The sequence below is a fragment of the Phodopus roborovskii genome, unplaced genomic scaffold, assembly GCF_943737965.1.
Source record: "Phodopus roborovskii unplaced genomic scaffold, PHOROB, whole genome shotgun sequence".
NCBI lineage: Eukaryota > Metazoa > Chordata > Mammalia > Rodentia > Cricetidae > Phodopus > Phodopus roborovskii.
The window spans coordinates 1,359,649-1,380,603 of NW_026126571.1; the positions used below are offsets into that span (position 1 = coordinate 1,359,649).

Sequence of the window (20,955 nt, forward strand, 5' to 3'; positions counted from 1 at the left end):
TGCTCCATCCACCTCTGACCACAGGCATGCCTCTTTTCTCGCAGCTGTCTCTCATGAGACCCACACCTAAGTGCTGCCTCCCTGCACATTTCCTCCAAGGCCGCTATCTGTGGGACCTGCCTCCCGTAGAGTGGGCTCAGCTCTGGCGATCAGTGGCTGGAACCCAGGGATGTGTATTTTTCCAGCATCTCCTCTGTTGACCTTTAGTGGCACTGTTTGCCCAGCTTCCCAAACCATTAACTCGCACCTCCCAGCAGCCACACATCAATTAACGGAGGGCCCGCTCCAAGCTTGAGCTCCTGAACACAATTAAGCGTGACAGTCCACAAATAAGAAAGAACTGGAGAATTAATTAAGGCCTAAACAAATTAATTACCAGTCCCCAATCGATTCTGGTGCCAGCGCACATGCTCCCAGGTTCACCTTCTTTCCTGCCGTCTCCACGTATAAATAGAAACCAAGATCTCCCACATGACTGCTGTTCTAGACCAGGGCAGGGTGTTGTGGGTGCAGAAAACCTCCCTGAGAGGGAGCATCTTCCTAGCACTCAGCACTCACGTGCACACAAATGCTCACACAACCCTAGATGAAAAGTCAGGGGCAATCTTGGAGATGGAATGAATGCTCACTGCAAGACACTGCATAGTCTGGCCGCCTCCGGGACACACACCTACTTCTCAGCGACAAGATTGAGTCGCTCTGGGTGGGCCTTGGGAGGCTTCAGCTCTGGGTGCAAGGTGTAGTTCCCAGTTGGAATTTGTATATTCTTTTGTAGAAAGAGATGGTAAGCTCAGCCTTCAGTCCCTCCCAGCACTGAACAAGGCACACCGAAGGACAAAGGGAAGGAGGCCTAGGTGGTCCCTGGGAAGTCTGGATTCTGTAGTCTTTGTGCAGGCCTGTGATATTGTTGAGGTGGTCCCAGGACAGAGCAGCAGACTTGAACAAAGGGACCAAGCATTCTGAGCTGGATGGGGTGGGTGAGTGACTTGGGCTCTGGATAGTGCAGAGGCCCCAGAGATGCCTAGACACCTAGACTTTCAGCAGGGCAGGCATCTAGATGAGCAAGCCAGGGGGTGGGGGACACAGCAATTCTTTGCCTAGGAACAGAGGAGTGGTTGTGGTCGGTTCAGAACGCCCTCTCCCATTCCTATGATGGAGCCTTCCCATCGTGCTGATGCCCTAATGGGAAAGTGGACTTTTACATGGTCAAGTAGCTTCTGAGCGAGCTTCTCTGAGGCTGACCGTGGCTAGCCAGCCTGCTGTAGAAAGTAAGGGCCAAGTGACTTTGGGATGCTCCATGCTGGTCAGGGCAGGGCATGGTACAGAGAGACCAAGTGCAGGGAGCAGACGATGCCTTTTACCTCACACCACACTGGCAATCACTCACCAGGGCGACGAACGGAAGCTTCTTTACACATGGGCCTGCTTCCCCCAAGGTCCTGGGGGTGTGGACTAGCAGGTTGCAAAGCACAATGTGTATGTACAACCGGCCATGGATATAGGGACCTCAAGCTGCGTGGCAGAGGCTGAACTTGAGTGGGAGGGCTGAAGGCTGTCCCCAAGAAGAAGATGGGAGGTGAATCAAGCTAAAGCTGAGAGAATCAGGTCAGAGTCTCAGACCAGAGGAAAGGCCTCCCCTCCTGAGGGAGTCCCGGAGAGGGTAAGACCAGCTCAAGGTTACATAGCACAATGGGGGCTGGACATGGCTGGAACAAGCCACTGGCAAAGTTCTTATCTGAGGCTTGCCACCCCCACCCCCATCCCCCAAGTCCCAATTACATCTCTGTGGAGCCTCAGATCCAGTCTAGGCTGCCTTGGGCCCTCCAGCCCTGGTGGCTGTAAGCCCAGCCACTGAGTAGCCACGTTTTTTTTTTTTTTTTTTTTGCTCAATTAGACCCCATGACAAAGTCAGCTTTAAAGAGTTATTCCATTAATGGCCCACGGCAGAAATAGCTAAGAGTTCATTACAAGTGTGGAGTTGCTATAGCAATTATCTGGGTTGGCTAGGCTCCACTGGGTGGTTGGTTCTGGGAGTTTATTAGCCGCTGGGCATGGAGGGGGTGAGGTCACCCCATTCTGTAGGTACGCCACAGCAAGCTCCTGTCGATGGAGTCTGGTCTGTGGCCTCCTGTGCAGCTCTGGGCCATAGAGGGGACTGTACCAAGCCTATATATTACATACAAGAAGCTGAGGCCCGAGCAGAAGGTCAGGTCAGGGCTATGAGTGTGCGTGTGGGGGGTGCTTGGCTCTCAGAGTGGGCACTGAAGGATCCAGAACCTTCAGGCCCTGGGGTAAGCCGGTCCCCACCTTTGTCCTCCGACAAAGATTCTGAAGGGGGGCTCTGACTTGGGGTTCCAGTACTCGTTTATACTTCTTTGAACAACAAACGCGAACCTGCTTTGTGCTGCTTCCACGGTTATTTCTAAAACAAAACAAAACTTTGCACGGTGGTCTCTCTCTGTCCCTGAAACTGGGTTCTGTTTCCTGAGAGCCAGGCCAAGCTTTGCAACATCCTAGGGATCCAGCAGAAACCGTGAGCTGCCCTGTGGCCAGGGGCCCCTCTGACAGTCAGGTGAAGACTAGACATCCCTCTCAGATTAATATCTCTATGTGTATAAAACAAAATTCAAAAGACATATAAAGAGATTAAAACAAGTTATCAACTTATTTTAAATTGTGATTCGGTAATAGATGTGCCTTTAAATTTATTTACTTGGTGGAGGCATGTGCAAACACCAGAGGACAACTTTCAAGGGTTGGCTCTCTCCTTCTATCATGTGGGTCTTAGGAACTTTTGTTTTTACTATTTGCTGGGCATACTCATGTTAGAAAGAATATAAACTTTTTAATATATATTAGAGTTTATTGTGAATACTTTTTACAGTTCCCAGGATCCACCGGGCTCTGACTCCTGGTGGTTACCAGGTAACCTGGGGGTCCCAGGTTAGGAATCTCCCTGTGCTGGCCTGGAGATATTGACAGAGTGCTTGCCTGCCATGCAGGATGCCCTGGCTTCGAACAACGGCACCCAATAAACCAAGAGTTTATTAGTGCTCACACGTATCCCAGCATTGGGGAGGTGGAGGTAGGAGGACCAGAAGTTCAAGGTCATGCTCCATTACAATAGCAAATTTGAGGCCACTCTGGGACACATAAGACTCTGTCTCAAAACAAATGAGCAAACAAGCAACCTCTGTGCTAAGTCTCCAGGAGTCTGAGGCTAGCCTATGCTACATAGTTGTTGCCAAGCGAGCCTAAGCTACAGGCTGAGACTTTGTCTCAAACAAAGGGCTGGGAGTGTGGCTTAGTTGGCAGAATGCTTGTCTTGTGTGTATGAAGTCCCAGGTTGCACCCCCAACACCACAAAACAACCACACAAGCGTTCGTGCCAAAGCTGTATCTCATGCACTGATCTGGTAGGTCCTGCGTTTCTATCTGTGTAAACTTTGGTTTAGGTCTCCCAGTCACAAGTCTACAAACATCAGGGAGATACAATGTTGAAGAAGCCACCATTCACCCAGGTGCTTGGAAGTTCCCCCAGACCCCCACCATGCAACACACACACACACACACACACACACACACACACCTTACCTACTGCAGGAAAGGGCACAAATCTCTGCACAAGAAGGCGGGTGGCTGGGGTGAACTTGTTGGCTTTCTGAACCAGCACATTAAGGCCCACCTTGGAAAGGAAAGAAAACAGGATAAGAGTTGCCATGCTGCAAGGGAGGAGCAGAGCTGGAGGGAAAGCAGGAGGAGAACCCTCCAACGTCCTTCACACCCTACACCCAGGCAACGCCCTCCTGAGGCTAACTGGGCCTTCTGGCCTCCAGCCTTTGCTAGAGGTGGGTGACCCACCCACCCCAGGTCACACCTGTTCCCTCAGGACCAGCTCTGAAGTCTACCACCTCTGTCACTTGCTAGCAGTGGGACCTTAAGCAGGTGACTCATTAACCTTTCTCTACGTCACTGCCTGGCGGTAGGAACAGGACAGTTACTTCTACCACACTCAGGGTTTGCGATAAGAATGTACACGAAAGGAATGAGCTTGACACATAAGAGGACTCAGTAAGTGCAGCCATGTGACAATGTCACCTGCCCGTTTCCCCGGTACCTCTCTCCAAGCACTTAGTCCTGGGCTCATCAGTGTGGTCCCTGACCCTGGACCTGTGGGAGGGAAGGACTACAGGCACTAAATGCTGAATCTAAGCAGCCCTGAGCGTACGTTCAATGAGCTGGGGGTTGAGGAACGGGCACAAGCAGACGATGGATAAAGAGCCCCGCACCGGTGACAGGGGACTTCGCTGGGGGACAGGGAGGTGAATTAGGCCATCAGAGGACGATCTAGAAGAAACTAGATCAGCAGTGGGCGTGGAGAGACAGCAGATGTGACCCAGAAGTCTTGGTACCCCAGACTGAGGCCCAGCCAGCCCTGGCCTGATGTCCATCCTAGGAAGAGGAGGCAGTAAGGGCCATGGCAAGATCTGCCCTTTATTCAGCTCTGGGCTCCTGGTGGCTTTAGCAAGGCTACCCTGTGCTCTTAGCCTGGCTCTGGAATCAACCTTTTTTGGTTGCTGGGGCTTTGGGAAACACAGCAGGAACAGCTGGGCCCCGGCTTCAGTGGAAGGGCATGGGACAAAAATGTGTGTACCCCCCAACCATCCGCCAGGCAGCCAGGCACTTTTGCCAGGGCTCTCAGTGCTGCAAGCATATCCTAACTGTCATGCCGGTGTCCGGAGCCCTGCCCACGTCCTCCCTGCTTGCTTGAGGGCAGGATGAGTGGCAGGAACTAATAGTTATCCATATATCAATGACACAACAGGGCCTTTCTGAATGCCACCGGCCCATCCTGGGTACTACTGCTCAGATGGAGCCCACCGAGCCCAGGTAGGTAACCCCAGCTCTCGGCAGGCAGTGAGTGACTCAGAAATGGCCTCTTGAGCCCCACAGGAAAAGTGCAGAGGGAGAGCGTGAAGGGGCAGAGAAAGCAGAGTGGAATGTCTGGAGACCTCCTCTGGGCCATCAGCAAGTGCTTTTTATTTTCACAGCACTGGGATGCCTGGCACCCTGGGCAAGTGCTCTACCACAGAACCACACCCCAGCTGCCACGTGCAATGCCTTAACAAGACATTTTCAGCAAGAGGAGGCAGGCCCAGAGAGCATTGGCGACTTTGCCAAAGACAGACAGCTACGCAGTGGCAGGTAAGAGTAGGATTTGAACCCAGCGTCTGCCAATTCCAAAGCTTCACCCCCACTTTCCAATTGGCCTCTGTGATAGTTAACACCATTAACTTGGCAGAATCTAAAATCACCTAGGAAATACCGGGCTGGGTATGTCTGTAAGGGAGTTTCTAGATCAGGTCCTCTGAGGTAGGAAGAGCCACCCTAAATGCTGTCCAGGGTCCTGGACTGCATAAAAAGGGGAAAGCAAGCTGAACACCAGCACTAACGTTGCTTTTCTCCCTGTCACGGATGCAGTACGACAAGCCACCCCCATGTAACTATGCCTTATTGCCATGATAGGCAGTATCCTCAGACCGTGAGCCCAACTGTAAACCCTCCCTTCCTAAGGGTATTCTTGTAGGTGTTTGGTAACAGCAATACGAAAGCAGCTAACACAGCCTCCTTTTCCAGAAGCAAAGGCAGACACCCCCTGAACCATGGAGCACGTCCATAACATAGGATCCCAGACAAAGGTCCACTAGGCATTGGGGCCTAGATGTTGCATAAATGGGAGGTAGGGCCTTTGATATGGCCCTGTCCCTGCAGGTGGCAGAGCCCTGCACCCGTACTTAGAAAGATGAAGAAGTATTGAAGGAGTAGGAAGCAGGACTCATGGGGGAAAGGAACAGGGAGGCCCAAGCTTCTCCATGGCTGGCAGCTTCCTGGGACTAGGCAGAGCTGGAATGCAGGGGTGGGGGGGGGAAGACTAGAGACAATTGCTTGCAGCCAACACTGAGACTTCCTATGCCAGTCTGGAACTGACCCCTCCCTGGCTGGCCACTCTCTGTCACTATCTCCCCACTGGCTAGGACTGTCACTGTCTGGAAGGGGTAACCTAGCTGGTTTGCCCCATGCCAGTGGGAACCTGGGGTAGGAAAGAGTCTCCTGGGAGCTGCAGGAAGCTAGTCTTCTCTTTAGGATTCTCACCAGCAGCTCTGACCTCACGGTCCCCTTGGAGACAAGTGGTCACAATGGTCGTTGGCCCACAGGTCCTGAGCTTGGGCATGGCCATACTAAGAATTCGTGTACAAATCTCTACCTTGTTTGTTTTCCTCCTCTGCCCAAATGGAGCCCCTGTTTGGTTAATTTCTGCTTTGTAGCTTATTTGGAGGCTGTTAAAACAGACCCTGGGGGACCCTCAGCAATGGCTGTTCCATATCTCATTATCTTTCCTGAACCCGGTTATTAGCTCTGATTCTTCTGATCGCTAGCTGCTGTTCGTGATGAGTTGTGTGCCATTAATGCCAGCTGGTTCCCCTCAAACAGGACCTACCATGCCAGGGGAAATGGGCTGGCATTCCGAGCCTCCAGCCAGTTGGCTCTTTAATTTTCACGGGCTCCACCAAATGTTCCAGGCCAAAGGACCCCGGGAAACTAGAACAGACGGGCTTCAATCCTGAACTACAGCCCTCCCTGGGATCCTTCCCAAGCTGTCTGTCCCCGCCCAAGGTTCTGGGGGCAGTATGGCTGGGTGCTGAGGGTAAGTGGTCATTTGTCTCCTCTGGAGGTGTCTTTGGCACATACCCCACACCCACTGCCAGTGGGTGGTCGAGGTAGCTGTATTGCCTCCTAGTGAACTCCCAACTGGAATGGACCTTATCTCCACGTTGTAGTCCCCAGATCCCTCTCTGGGCGTGGGTACGTTGGCATATTTTCAAATATGTTTCTTGATAAATTTCACCCCAGCCATGTGAGGTCTGCTAGTTTTTTTTGAGGGGGGTGGGTTAATACTTTATTATTTGGGCTTGTTTGTTTTTGTTTTTTGAGACACGCTTTCATGTAGTCCAAGATGGCCTCACAATAGCTGAGGATGACTTTGAACTCCTGATCCTCCCGCCTCTACCTCCTAAGTGCTAGGATTAAAAGTGTGTGCCTGGTTTATTCAGTGCTGGGGATTTGAACCCAGATCTTCCCGTGTGTTTGGCAAGTACTGAACCAACTGAGCTCTAGTCAAAGGAGCCTCCCCACTCCACCTTTTAGAAAGAACAGCATTTAAAACTTTTTACTTCATTTCATTTTTATCTATTCACTTATGTTTTGAGACACCATCTCATTACGTAGCCCTGGATGGCCTATAATTCACTATGTAGAGAAGACTGGAGTCACACTCACAAACATCTGCCTGCCTCTGCCTGGGGTGCTTGGATTAAAGGTATGTCACCATGCCTGGTGATTTTGTTGTTTGTTTGTTTGTTATTTTCATGACAGTGTTTCTCTGTAGCTTTGGAGCCTGCCCTGGAACTTGCTCTGTAGACCAGGCTGAACTCAAAGATCCGCTTGCCTTTGCCTGCCGAGTACTGGGATTAAATGCATGTACCACAACTGCCCAGCTGTCTGGTGATTGTTTTTTTTTTTTTTTTTAACTATGGGTATGTGTGTAGATACGTGCACATAAGGGCAGATGACCATGGAGGCCAGAAGAAGACGTCGGATCCTCAGGAAATGGAGCAGAGGGAGTGAGGAGCCCAACTTGGGTACTAGGAACTGAACTTGAGTTCTCTGTCAAAGCAATATGTGTCCTAGAGAGGTGAGCCATCTCTCTAGCCTGCAAAGCTTTCTTCTTAAGTACAGGCTGCACACATGAATAGCAGGTCAGGTGGGCGCCCCATGACATAAAAGCTTTGGTGTCTGCCATTGGGTTCATGGCCAACAGAAGCCTGGGTTGTGAAGGCCTTCAAAGAGACACCAGGTGGGACCGATATCAGCAGCCACCTCACTTCTTGCCAGGCTATGTCCTTGACCCCCGGGACACCTGTGATGCAACCGGCCTTAGCACGCACCCGAACAGCGTCCACTCACTGCTAAATCTGACCACCTGAGCTCAATCCCCGCCCTCAAGCTGACTGACCTCACACTCCAGGACACACTGAACTTAAAAAAAGAAGGAAAATGGACACCAAACCCACACACGCACCCTTCACTGGTTCTCCCTGAAGGACCTCACTCTACGGACTTGGAGGCATTCCACCCCAGGACCTCTGAGCACTCTTCCTGTCAGGCCTCCCTTTCAACCTAAATGTCAGACCTCCTCTCCACTCTGGTGCTCCCCTAACAGTTTCTGGAAGAGCCTGGAACTGGAGCTTTATGTGAGGTGTTTGTGTGTGTGTGTGTGTGTGTACTGGAGTGTGTGTGCCTTGGTGTGTGTGCCTTGTGTCATGTGTACTCATGTATGTATGTGCCTATGTGTATACTTGTGTGTACGTGAGCCTTGTGTTCATGGGTACTCATGCACATGTGTGTACCTAGTGTTCATATATACTCATGCATGTCTGTGTATGTGCGTGTCTATGTCTCTGTGTGTGTGTTGTGTGTAGGCCTGAAGACTTCCTCAAGCATTATTCTTCAAATGCTGTTCATGGTTTTGTCTTTGTGTTTGTTGGTTTGATTGCTGGAGACAAAGTCTCGTGTTGGCCTGGAGTTGGGCTGGCTGGTGAGCCCTGGGGATCTGCCTGTCTCTACTTCATTCTCTCTATGCCACCATGCATGGCTTTTATATCTTAATTTAACTTTTATTGGTGTGTGTGTGTGTGTGTGTGTGTGTGTGTGTGTGTACTTATGTGTGAGTACCTGTGGAAGCTGGAAGAGGACAAGGGTTCTTCCTGGAGCTGGAGTTACAGGAAGTTGTAAACTGCCCCAATGTGAAGATCAAATTCTAGTCCTCTACCAGAGCAGCAAGTGCTCTTAACCAATGAGCCATCTCTCTAGTCCCACACTCGGCTTTTTATGTGGATTCTGAAATCAAGCTCCAGCCTTAAGCTTGCAAGGCAAGTATTTTTACCAACTCAACTATTCCCTCTTCTCAAGGACAAAACATTCTTCCATATATCTCAGTCCCAAAGAACATACGCCTTTGCCTTTTTACACATCTCTGATGCAAAATAATACATGCATTTGATAACCAAAAAAAAAAAAAAAACACTGCAATATTTTGTATCTGTGGACTTGAATAGAAATCCAACTCTCCCAATAAACACTGTGTATCAGAACCCAGGGCTTGCCTCTCTTACCCGCCCACTAAATTCCCACTATGTGGTAAAATGAGTGTGGGCTTAGTGACACTTCTAGAATAAATCAAAGTGAACGATATCTGGAGCATGAAGGGAAAAAAATCGGGAGGTCACAAAGCAGATCCGCTTGCAAACCTTTGTATCTGCCTTTGCAAACACCGAGCTTGCCCAGGTCTGTGGCAAGATGATCATTTTATACTCAGCTTGGGGAGGAGGCCCTGAAGGGCACCAGAGCTTCAGAGATGAAGTGCACCTGTCTGAACCCTGGAGTGAGCAGGGAGTAGGTATCTAGGTAATGAGGAAGGAGCGGGGAGGGCAGATGGAGAAAGGAGATGGGCCCTGCAGAGACAGAGTCAGGTAACACTGGGTTGTCACCATGGCTGTGCAAACTCTACTGCTCTTGCCAATGGGGCCTACGTGGTCCTGAAGAACGATGGAGGAGGAGGCACGCTGACAGGAGGGATGGTATGAGATCCAACCTTAGACCTCTCTACAAACCCAAATGGTCCTGGAAGGCAAGGGGTAGGTCGGGAAATCGCCGAAGTACCAGAAATGCCCACCAGAGGGCACAGCCTCGAAGACTAAACTGGCTACCAAGTGGACTGATTGGTGACCCTTCATGAAGGTCAAATGTCTTCCAGCCTCAGGCAGCCCGTTACTTGGCAACGAGCTCAGGGGCAAAGAAGCACAGGTGAATGGGGAAGACAGGCAACTGCCACAGTTCAGTCAGCTCCGGCTGCCACGGAGGGGCTTATCTGCTGCAACAGTGGCCACGCAGAATGCCTGAACCGTGTTCCGTGGGGACCAGGGTGCTGGTTGGGAGGAAACCAATTACATCAGACCCTTGTCCTCCCAAGAATAGAAGCAGGGCTGTTCCTCATGTCTGATTCGCCACTGCCAGCAGCACCACCATCTGCAGGCTTCTGGAACACTTCAGACTCTGCTGCTGGGTCTACTCCACGGCCCCTCCAACCCAGAAGTCACTTGAAGGGAAAGTAGCATGGCCAGGATTCATGGGTGCCACTATGTCCCAACTACCACAGGAACTCTGGAAAGACCTGGCCCTTGCAAACAGCCAGCCAGACCTTGTCTTACTGGAAGCAGGGTGTGCTCTGTCTGGATCACACCTCTGACTTAATGTTGGCCAGAAAACAGAGGTGTAGAAACCAGGAGGGAGGTTGGTGGCAGATCTAAAAAGAGCCATCCCTAGTCTCCTCTGCTCTTTGGGAGCCTGGCGGGGGGGGGGGGGGGGAACCTGCCTATCAAGGGTACAATATATTTCTTCCCACCTAGAAGCTAAAACACTGCTTGGTTTTTTCACATCTTAGTAAGCCCCAGTGGCCGAATGGGCCTTTGTGTTAACAGAGGAGTATGTGAACACGCCTGGGGTGGGCTGCAGAGGCTCTGTCCTTGACTTCAGTCTGTGCTCAATTTCCCCATCTGTAAAATGGGTCTGAACTAGCCTAGTGCCAGCACTCTGTAAGAATAGCCACTGTTAGTACTTGAGAGGCTGCTTACTAATCTGACCATCAAGAGTATGTGGGGTTTGCAGCAATGAGAATTGGCAGGTTCCCTGGGCCTCTCCCTGCAGACAAAGGCTGCATCCAGCATAGGAAGGCCCAGTAGGGGAAAGGAGGTCTGCATTGTCCCTCAAGGAGAAGCCAGTGCATTAGCTGCTTCAGGGTTACCTGAAGATGAAGGACTCAGGAATAGGACACACAAGTCTCTTGTCATTAGGCTCCATCAACCTGATCCTGACAAGTCATGGATGCCAGTACGGAGCGCCTGTCCACAGCCCCAGGTCCATCCCCGCCCAGGAACCAGTGGTCAGTGGGTTGCATCTGCCACCTGCTACTTCTGCCCAAGAGTCTTGGATTCCTTGAACAGCGTTCACAGCCCCCAATGGAGACCACTGCAATCACTCCACTGTACTATCACCATTATTCTCTATGTGGCAGACACTCTTCTGACAGTGTCCAGGATCCGTTCCCATCTTTCTGCATGCCTCGGACTCTGCTGTGCCCTCTCCCAGGACACCCAGCCCTGCCTTCTGCTGGCTTTCTCCATCCGCCCCATGTGTCATCCCTGCGACTGAGTTAAGTATTTCAGAGTCAGCACCACCAGAGTTCTGACTGCCCCCGGTGCTCTCTGCTCGCCCTCCCAGCATCTTGAAAACCATAGTAGGCTGCAGCCTAGGCTCCTCCTGTAAAGTGCCTGGCCCAACACAGATCTTGCAGAAGGAGCCAGGGCCCTCCCTGTCCTCTCCCTTCACAGAGATCACACAGAACAAAAACACAAAGAAGGAGAGAGGCTTCCTTTGTTAAAAGACGGCAAACTGTTAGGTTTCAAAAATAACTTAAGACGGGATTTCTTTTTTATTCTAAAGCAAGCACCCAGACATTGCCAAATCTATTTAGGAGGGCCCCAGAGAAGCTTCTCACCCCAACAGTCCAGGGCCCAGCATGAGGCTTCGTTTGAAAGAATGTCTGATTGGTGAGGGGGTATTACAGGCCAAGGTCAAAGATTCTCCTGAAAGAGAGGCAAGGCTCTGCGGACCCCACATAGAAGGCTGCACATCAGCTCAGCTTAGTCTCTGGGACCTGCTCTCAGCCCATCAGGCCCCATCTAGCCACCTGCTTGTAGGGACTCGTTTTAATTAATGCCAGAACTGGGCCAACCACTGGGGCCGTGACACTTGTTTGCAGGTCATCTGCTCCTAACAGGCTCTCCCTGGGAGGGGATTTGTCTCTAATTGAAAGCGAAATCAGTTAATGAGGCCGCAGGGCCTGGAGTCCCAGAGAACAAGGGAGAGGAAAATAAAATCAAGCCCCTGTCTTAGGAAGTTCTGTGATTCATACACACAAAAGAAAAGAAAGCAAGCTGCTGATTTTCCAAGTCAGGAGCTCTACTCCATCTGCCCGAGTGAGCCCCTCGCTGTGTGAAGTCGTCAGGCAGAGGGACATGCCACCGCTAAGGCTCAGGCTCCTGGAGAGGAGAGGAGGGGCCTCTCAAAGCCAGTGATCAATCAGCAGCCTAATTAATGGGTATTTATGGCACAGGGATCTATGGTTCCCTCTGTGGGGTACAAGACAGATGCCTGTCCCTAGCTAACTTGTAATCCAACTGGGGACAATGGGGACAGGGACAGGGTATGACTGAGTGTGGAAAGAACAGAAGGTTTCTGGGACTTAGGTCAAAGAAACTCTCCTCTGGAGGTTTTGGGACCAAGCAAAGAGGCTGAAGTAGAGGGCGTCCCACGCTGTGCAAACACAGCCCAACGCGAAAGCCCGAGTCTGCTGGGTTCTGTGTCCCTCCACTAACCAATCTGAGGGTGTGGCACAGGCCTGGCAAGGGTAGGAATGGAATGAACGTGACCCCACCACCAGTAGGATCCTAAGGGCCAGAGCTCTCGTAAGTAGAATTCCTGAGCCCCAGGCCCAAGGGGAAGGTACCAGAGCAATGACCTCTTCATGCAAGCCCTTCCCCGTGTGTCCCCTACCCTCCTGCCAGATCCTTCTACTTCATCAGATCTCCAGGAAGGAAGAGGCTATTGAAGCAGCTGGGCCAGGGAGGCTCCGAACATCACTTACCTTACAGGTCCAAGGGTGGTGAATGAGCCCCTCTCAGGAGAGCCCTTGGCCCAGCAGAGTCAGGAAGCCTCACTTTTTCTGACTCCCAGACTAAGTCATGCAGGGTTGCAAGGCCACTGGGCAGACTCACAGCTTTTCAACAGTGAGTCACCTATCTACGTCGGCTTCACTTCGTGTGGGTTCTAACTGGCAGTGAGACACGGGATTCGGGGAAGAATGAGATCCCGGGCACAAGAAGGGATGCCCCACTTAACAGCCACTTGGAGATGGCTTGGTCTGTGCGGGAGTGAAATAAAAGAGGCCACTTGAGGACAGCCCCAAAGCTCTACTTCAGAAGAACAGCAATAGCAATGACTGTGTAGGATGAATGGTTTGTCACAGTGTGTACAAGTATGTTTGGTGACAGAAGAGATGAGAGAAGGTTTATCAAAAGATTAGTATATGTGAGTTCTTTCTTCGTGTTAACTTGCGTTTTCTTCCTTTTTAAAATTAAAAAAAAAAAATTGCTGTTATATGTGTGTTGCCTGCTCTTATGTGTGTGTTCCTGCAGAGGCTGGAAGAAGATGTAAGTTCCCCTGGGACTGGAGTTATAGATGAGTCACCAAGAGGGCCCTGGGAATCAAACTCAGGTCCTCTGGAAAAGCAGCTTGTGCTCTTGACTGTTCAGCCATCTTTGTTGTCAAGACAGAGTCGCGCGGAGCCCAAGCTGACCTCAAACTCACTATGCACCTGGAGATGACTTTCGAGCTTCTGCTCCTCCTGCCTCCATCCCATGAGTTCTGGGTACAGGCACGGACCACCATAACCTGTCTTATGCGGCGCTGGGGATGGGAAGCAAGGCTGAGTGCGTGCTGGGCAAGCACTCTACCTGCTGACCTGCATTCCAAGCCCTGATCCAAGAAGTGACATAGAGGCAGAGGTAGGAACAAGACTGGACGATGTCTCAGAGGTGTGATGCATCTCTCCGGCTCTGGCCCATGCCACTCTCTAGCCTGCTTGCTGCCCCCACCTGGGAGCCACCAATCCTACCCTCACTCAGTCAATTTGCAAATTCCCGTAACAAAGTAACAAAGTCCAGCTTTACTCTGCAGGTCTGCAAAGGCTCGACCTGAGGAGCTTTATAAACCTTCCCAGGAGGCGGGACAGTGACACACCAACCAATACTGAAGAGATAGACTGCACGGAGACAGTTCTGTCCAAACCAGCTCCACTGAAGGCCAACAGCCTCCTCCAAGAAAAAGACGCATGCCCTTTACTCGTGGAGCCTCAAGCTTCACACGGTTGCTGTCCGGGGACCTCTAGCTCAGTTAGGCAGAGGAAGTTCGGGAATGTGGGTTCAGGAAGTTTAGAAGCAGTGAACTGGGACCGTAGACGGCCATAGACTGTGCCCCAGAGGCTGCTCTGAGGAAACCATTGCACTGGGGAGACAAAGAGCAGAGCTGTTCTAAAGAGAGTACTGGGTGCAGGGACAGAGAGATGGCTGCCTTTCCTACCCTGAACTCTGTCTCCCCCAATGCCCCGGAGTGCCAGTTTGTGTTCTTCCTATCAGAGCCTCTTCTCTGAAAAATGGCTGGGCATCCCCTTGCAGACCCCATTCCCAACAGCCTGGCAGCAACCCTCAGGAGCTGGGTAGGAGTTACTCACAGCAATGGAGACAGCACTGATGACGGCTCCCAGGTAGCCCTGGATGAACTTGGATGCAGGTGAAGGCTGGAAGACAGGCAGAAAGGTAGGCACACTGAGTGGTCTGGCCCACAAGAAGCACTCCCTCTGGAAGCCGAAGGGGCCCAGGCCTCCCTCAGCAACCTTCGAGGCAGAACACACGAAGCAGGGGCAGGTAACACTGGGCAGCTTTACTTCTGCACTGTTCTAGAAAGATCTGGGCAGACATTGCTGGCTGAAGGTGGGAAGCAGCAGGGACCCACACAGGCCCTTTATGCCCAGGCTGTTGTGTAGTGAACACTGTCTGTGTGAGACAGCAATGTCTCACCAGCTACAGTCTAGCCGGCTCTACAGGCCCCTCAGCCCGGCCATTGGGGGCTTCACCGTCAACACATTGCTGTCGCCCACTAGTTCCATAGAACAAAAGATCTCAAGTCCCAACATGAGACAGGATTAAAGGAAAGCCGAAGAACCTGTCTCTGCTACAACTGCAGTTTGGAGATCGCTGGTTTAAGGTTATCTTGGAGGAAACTGAGTGGAACCATATAGGAGAAGCCCACAAGGGAGGCGACACACAGGGCTAGTGTCCTTAACATCCCCCAGTCCCTCAAGTTCCCACTGCAAAGGCCAGCTTCCCTCAGAGGGGCCCCTCTGGATCTGAGGATGGCCCAGAAGGAAAGAGAAGGGAGCAGCACTCACCTTGGTAGCATTGCGGTTTGCATAATTGACACAGGCATTATGGCTCTGGTTCAGCCACTGAAGGCAACAGAGAGAGAGAGAGAAGTGAGAAGATACGGCCACCTCTATGGAAGAACCCACCTCCACTCCTGCCAGAAACCATGGGAAACTGTCCCACATGTACACAGAGATGAGGACACTGAAGCGAAGTCTAGGGGAGTGTGGAAGCTTGGGGTGGGCGGTACAGTTCTCAAGATGCTGATATCATTTGCACCCAAGATCTGAATGTACAAGCTGTCCCAGAAGAATCCAGAAGCTAGTGGGATTCACCTTCTACAGAGCCTCCATTATTTGACCCCTCTTTACCTGCCAGAGGCTCTGTCAGAAGCAATAGGTTGGTTAGCAAGACGCAGACATCAGAAAGGGGCTACAGGCCTGTGGTCACTGACCATGGGCCAAGCGACCAATGGACAGAATGAGTTGCCACTAACATGCCATCATGTCCCAGGTGAGGATACCTGGCCCCCTCATCACCTCCATCTGAAAGTTAAAGTGACAGAAAATGGCTGGCGTCACCCTGAGGTGTTGGGTGCCTGTCCAGCAGAAACCTTGGTGAGTTAGGGATAAGGGCAGAGGGATAGGGGCATTTGACCCAGGGGCCTGGAGGAAACAGGAGACAATGGGGAAGTACCACACCAGTGTGTGCGCGGGCGCGTGCACTCCTGTGTGTGTGTGCATGCGTGTGCGCGAGTGTGTGCGAGTGCACGTGTGCTCCTGTGTGTGTGTGAGTACATACGCTCCTGTGTGTGCGTGCATGTGTGTGCACGTGCGTGTGTGAGTGTGTGCATGCGTGTGTGCATGCCTGCTTGCACGTGAGCTCCTTGTGTGTGCATGCGTGTGTGTGAGTGCATGCGTGCATGTGTGTGTGCACGTGCACATGAGCTCCTGTGTGTGTGTGTGTGTGTGTGTGTGTGTGCGTGCGTGTGTGTGCCTGCCTTCAGAAACCCTTTCTATGATTCTTACCTGCCAGAAGACAGTGGACGCCAGGGTCTGGTTGGGCAAGAGAAGACCCACCACCTAGAAAAGTGAGAGGGGTAGGTTGAAGAAGGCAACAAAGATGCCCAGTGCTCTGGGGGCTTGTTGTTTTGTGTTTTTCAGACAAGAGTCTCACTACATCCAGGCTTACCAACAATGTACTATGTAGCCCAGACTAGCTTTGAAATCATAGCAAACATCCTGCTGCAGCCTCTCAAATGCTGGGGTTGCAGGTGTGTATCACCATGCCTGCTTCACTCCATGGGTTTGCAGAGCGAAAGTTGTATAGCCATGGACAAGACAGGATTGGAGCTACATGCTCTGGTACGCATGTGATGCCCACAGTGAGACCGATTGTAATAAAAACAAAGTAAGAATGACATTAATGTGTGATCCTGTCTATATGGAAGAAAAACCATAGCTGCCTACCCAACACACACACACACACACACACACACACACACACACACACACACACACACGAAGCATCTATAGGTTCCAGAATTAGCTATGGAAGCCCAAGGAAGTCACTCCAGACTCACAGTCTTCTGATTTTTTTTTTTTTTTTTATTTCAACACAGGGTTTCTCTGTGTAGCTTTGAAGCCTGTCTTGGAATTCGCTCTGTAGACCAGGCTGGCCTCGAACTCACAGAGATCCACCTGCCTCTGCCTCCAGAGTGTGGGATTAAAGGCGCCACCATAGCCAGGCCTCTGCCTTTTTCTTAACAGTGGATTTTATTTGTTTCCAGAATTGGAGAGAACAATAAAAACAAGTGAGCAAACAAAAGGAACCCCACCCCCTCCCCTCAAGTAGACTGAACCCTTCTCCTGTAGGATTCTTGTGCGAATTAAATAATTTCAAGGGATTCAAACATAGAATTTGAGGAAATCTGTCACCACTAACAGAAAACTGGTACTATGGTTTCCACGGGAGTTAGACTGTCCCCCAGAGGCCACTTGTCAAAGGCTTAGTCCATTAGGGCACTGTGATGACTCAAACCCGAATAGCACCTGGAATCTAGACTTGCTGGTTGCCTTTGAAATATATATTTTATTATTTATTTATGTGTATGTGTTTCTGTCTCTGTGTGTGTTTCTGTGCGTGGAGGCCAAAAGAGAGTATTAGATACCGGGCAGCTGATGTCGCAGGCAGCTGTGAAATGCCTGATGTGGGGGCTGGTAACTGAACTCACGTCCTCTGGCAGAGGAATGAGCGCTCTTAACCACTAAGCCAGTGGTTCTCAACCTTCCTACTGCTGTGACCCATTAACACAGCTCCTCATCTTGTAATGACTCCCAGCCACAAAATTATTTCATTGCTACTTTATAACCATAAATTTGCTACTATTATGAATCATAATGTAAATACCTTATATACAGGATACCTGATATGCAACCCCTGAGGAAGGGCTATTTGACCCCTAAAGGGGGTTGTGACCCACAGGTTGAGAAGCACTACACTCAGCTATGTTCACACACATACCTACACACACGCACACACCCCTTTAAAACAGTCTTATGTGCCCCAGGATGGCCTTGAACTTGTATAGCTGAGGATGATCCTGAAGCTCCTGTCTTGCCTCTACCTCCCAAGTGCTGGGAACAGAACGGTGCTGGCTGCTGAGGAATGATCCCAGAGTTTTGTACATGCTAGGCAAGCATGGGGCTACATCGCCAGCTGTGCGTGTGCATGTCTGTGTGTGTGTGTGTGTGTGTGTCTGTGACTGTGTCTGTGTGCATGTCTGTGTGTGTCTGTGACTGTGTCTGTGACTGTGTCTGTGTGTGACTGTGACTGTGTGTGACTGTGTGTGTGTGTCTATGTGTGCATCTGTGTCTATATCTGTGTGTGTGTCTGAGACTGTGTGTGTCCCTATGTGTGTGTGACTTTGTGGGTGTGTCTGTGACTGTGTGTATGTCTGTGTCTTTGTGTGTGTGTGTCTATGTATGCATCTGTGTGTGTCTGAGACTCTTTTGTGTCCCTGTGTGTGATTGTGTGTGTGTGTGTGTGTGACTGTGTGTGTGTGTGTGTATACACACATACACAAACACCAAGGCTCATGCATTTGGAGGTCAGAGGACAACTTTTAGGAGTCAATTCTCACTTTCCATGTTATTTTGAGGTCAGGTCTCTCTTGTCTCTGTCCCTGAACTTCATGCTCCAGGAAAGCGAGCCCATGAGCTCCGGGCAATTCTCTTGCCTCCACTTCCCATCATACTATAGAAATTGTTAGACTGTAGATACACACTGCTGCCTCCCACTTTTCACATGGGATCCCTGGATCCAGATTCAAGGGTCTGAACACAGGTCATCACGGAAAGTGCTTTAATTCACCCGCTGAGTCATCTCCCTGGCCCCTTTGCTTTTTTTTTTTTTTTTTTTTTTTTTTTTTTTTTTTTTTTTTTTTTTGAGACAGAGTCTAATATCCTCAGGCTGGCTATGAGCTTCCTATGTAGCTGAGGACGATCTTGAACTCCTGATCCTCCCGCCTCTCACATGCTGGACTTATAGGCATGCACCATCATACCTGGCTGATCCTGACACTGGCTGCACTCTGGACAGCAAGGACTTGTGTGAGTCTCCTAAATTTACCTTTGGCATGTTTGTATGCAAAGCTGCATCTACCAAGCCTGGCTGCACATGGGGAAAATGTGCACAGCCATCCACATATTGACTTATTTATTATTCCTGTAGATAAAACGGCTCTTTGGCAAGAATTTCTGCAAGGAACAAGTATAAACATTCAATACTATTCAGTAAATCAAATTCTAGACATCCTTAGCAGCATTAGTAAATCATGTTTTAAACATTAAAATGTTTTAAAACAGAGAACACTCACGCACATTTATATTTATTGGCCCATATCAGCTTGAATAAAATTATATAATGTGAAGCCATTCCACAGCTCCAACAGGAGCTCCGCACAGTAATTCTCTTCCAGGGTGAAATCTTTTGTGTCGTGGCCACTTGGGGCAAGGGACTGAAATCCGGGCAGGAGACCATGGGGCCTCACATGCAGCTCTACCTTTTGTGGTCTCAGATTCATGATTCCTTCTGGAGCTTGACCTTCCCATCCTAGATCAGTTCCCTATACTCGCCACCACAGTGCGTGCTGGGGTTGTGTGTGTCTGGGATACATGTTTGTGCGTACATACATGTGGAGGCCCTGGGGGAGATGAAGAACGTGTTCCTCAATCACTCTCCACCTGTATTCATTATTTATTTTTAATACACATGTACGGGTGTTTTGCCTACATGCATGCCTACATGTAGTGACTACAGATGCCCGAAAAGGGTGTTGGATTTCCTGGGACTGGAGTTAGAGATGGTTGTACTGTTACATGTGCTGGGAACCCAACCCAAGTCCTCTGCAGGAACAGCCAATGTGGTTTAACCACTGAGCCATCTCTCCCTAGCCCTAACACCTTTATGCTTTGAGACAGGATCTCACTGAAACGGAAGCTCTGATTGGCCAAAAAGCTCTAGGGATCTACCTGTCTCCACACCCCTCCTCTACCATGCTAAGTTGCTGGCACACACTACTGTGCCTGATTTTTTCCCATGGGTTCTGGGGATCCAAACCTAGGGCCTCATGCTTGTATAGTGGGCATTTTTCAGATCTAGCCATCTACACCCCCAGCTCAGTTTAAAAATCCAGTTGTCTGGAACAGTAACCCACTGTCTGTGGGTTTGTTTGTTTGTTTGTTTTCTTCCTTGGGTCTCTAGTCAGAGCAAAGAGAAACTGAACCTAGAGTAACAAAGGGTGATAGCTACACACAAGCACATGAAATCCACCCCTTAAACTGGGACAATTCATACTGTCCACTGACGAGTGTTCAGGTAACCCACCATCTGTGGTTTATAGATCACCGTACTGCAGACTATGCAGAACAGCCCTCACCCCCAAATACCAACTTTCTGGATGGTGCTTAAGCCGCCAGGAACGTCCTCAGACACCGTGACCTGGCATTCTGTGTGTCACCAAGGCACCTGCTGTCCAGGACGGTCACTGCAGTTTGAACCGTGGGGTCCCTTAACCGAATTACCTCAGAGACACTTTCTGGTTTCTGAGTCAGAGGTTGCATGCCCAAGCAACTGGCTTCCATCTGACTTGCAGTCCCTGGGCCTTTTACCTGTGTCTGACCATTAAGAAGCCTAGGCCAGGGTCAGCAAGATGATTTGTGGGTAAAGGGTTGGCCACACAATCCTGACAACTTGAGTCCTATCCTAAGAACTACTTACACGTTAACACCTCAAAGTTGTTCTCTAACCTCCACACATAAAATAATAATAATAATAATAATAAACAATAAATAAAACAAAGTAAAAGCCCAGGCTAGCTTTCCCTGCCCACAGCTTTCTCACAGATACAGACCCACACTGCTCATTTTCTGTACCCGTTCTCAGCCTCCTCTGTGGGTGTGTGTGTGATTATTATCTTTACTCATTTTATTCTATAGTGTGCATTTAAAAAACTGACATATAATCTTTTCTAGAATAATTCAGAGCCCTAAATAAACTTGTACCTAGGCTACGTCAGTCATACTCGCATTGCACATAGCTCTGACTAGCAAGTGTTTGACTACACTGAGAGCCCTCGCTGCCTGCCATAACACAAACCTGGTGTCCATGCCAGTGCCTCAAAGCGCTGAAACTTCTCCGTGCTTTTCTTAAAGAGATCGCCTTGTTGGCTGACCTTGCCAAGCACGAATCACTTACCATAATCTTGTAATAAGGAGGAACCTATAAAATAGAGGCA

At 50.2% G+C, this 20,955-nt stretch overlaps 1 protein-coding gene across 3 annotated transcripts in view; it reads right to left on the bottom strand.

The window, feature by feature from the left end:
- Positions 1–20,955, bottom strand: part of Sfxn5 (sideroflexin 5) — a 103,847-nt gene that overhangs the window by 37,155 nt on the left and 45,737 nt on the right. For 2 of the 3 annotated variants that reach the window (XM_051202956.1, XM_051202958.1), the window contains exons 7-11: positions 16,187–16,240; positions 15,185–15,241; positions 14,468–14,533; positions 3,595–3,685; positions 424–522 (exon numbers count right to left, since the gene is read on the bottom strand). In XM_051202956.1, coding sequence (XP_051058913.1) covers positions 424–522; positions 3,595–3,685; positions 14,468–14,533; positions 15,185–15,241; positions 16,187–16,240 — 367 coding nt within the window. The remainder of the gene's footprint in view (positions 1–423; positions 523–3,594; positions 3,686–14,467; positions 14,534–15,184; positions 15,242–16,186; positions 16,241–20,955) is intronic. The other variant, XM_051202957.1, reaches the window with a different exon arrangement.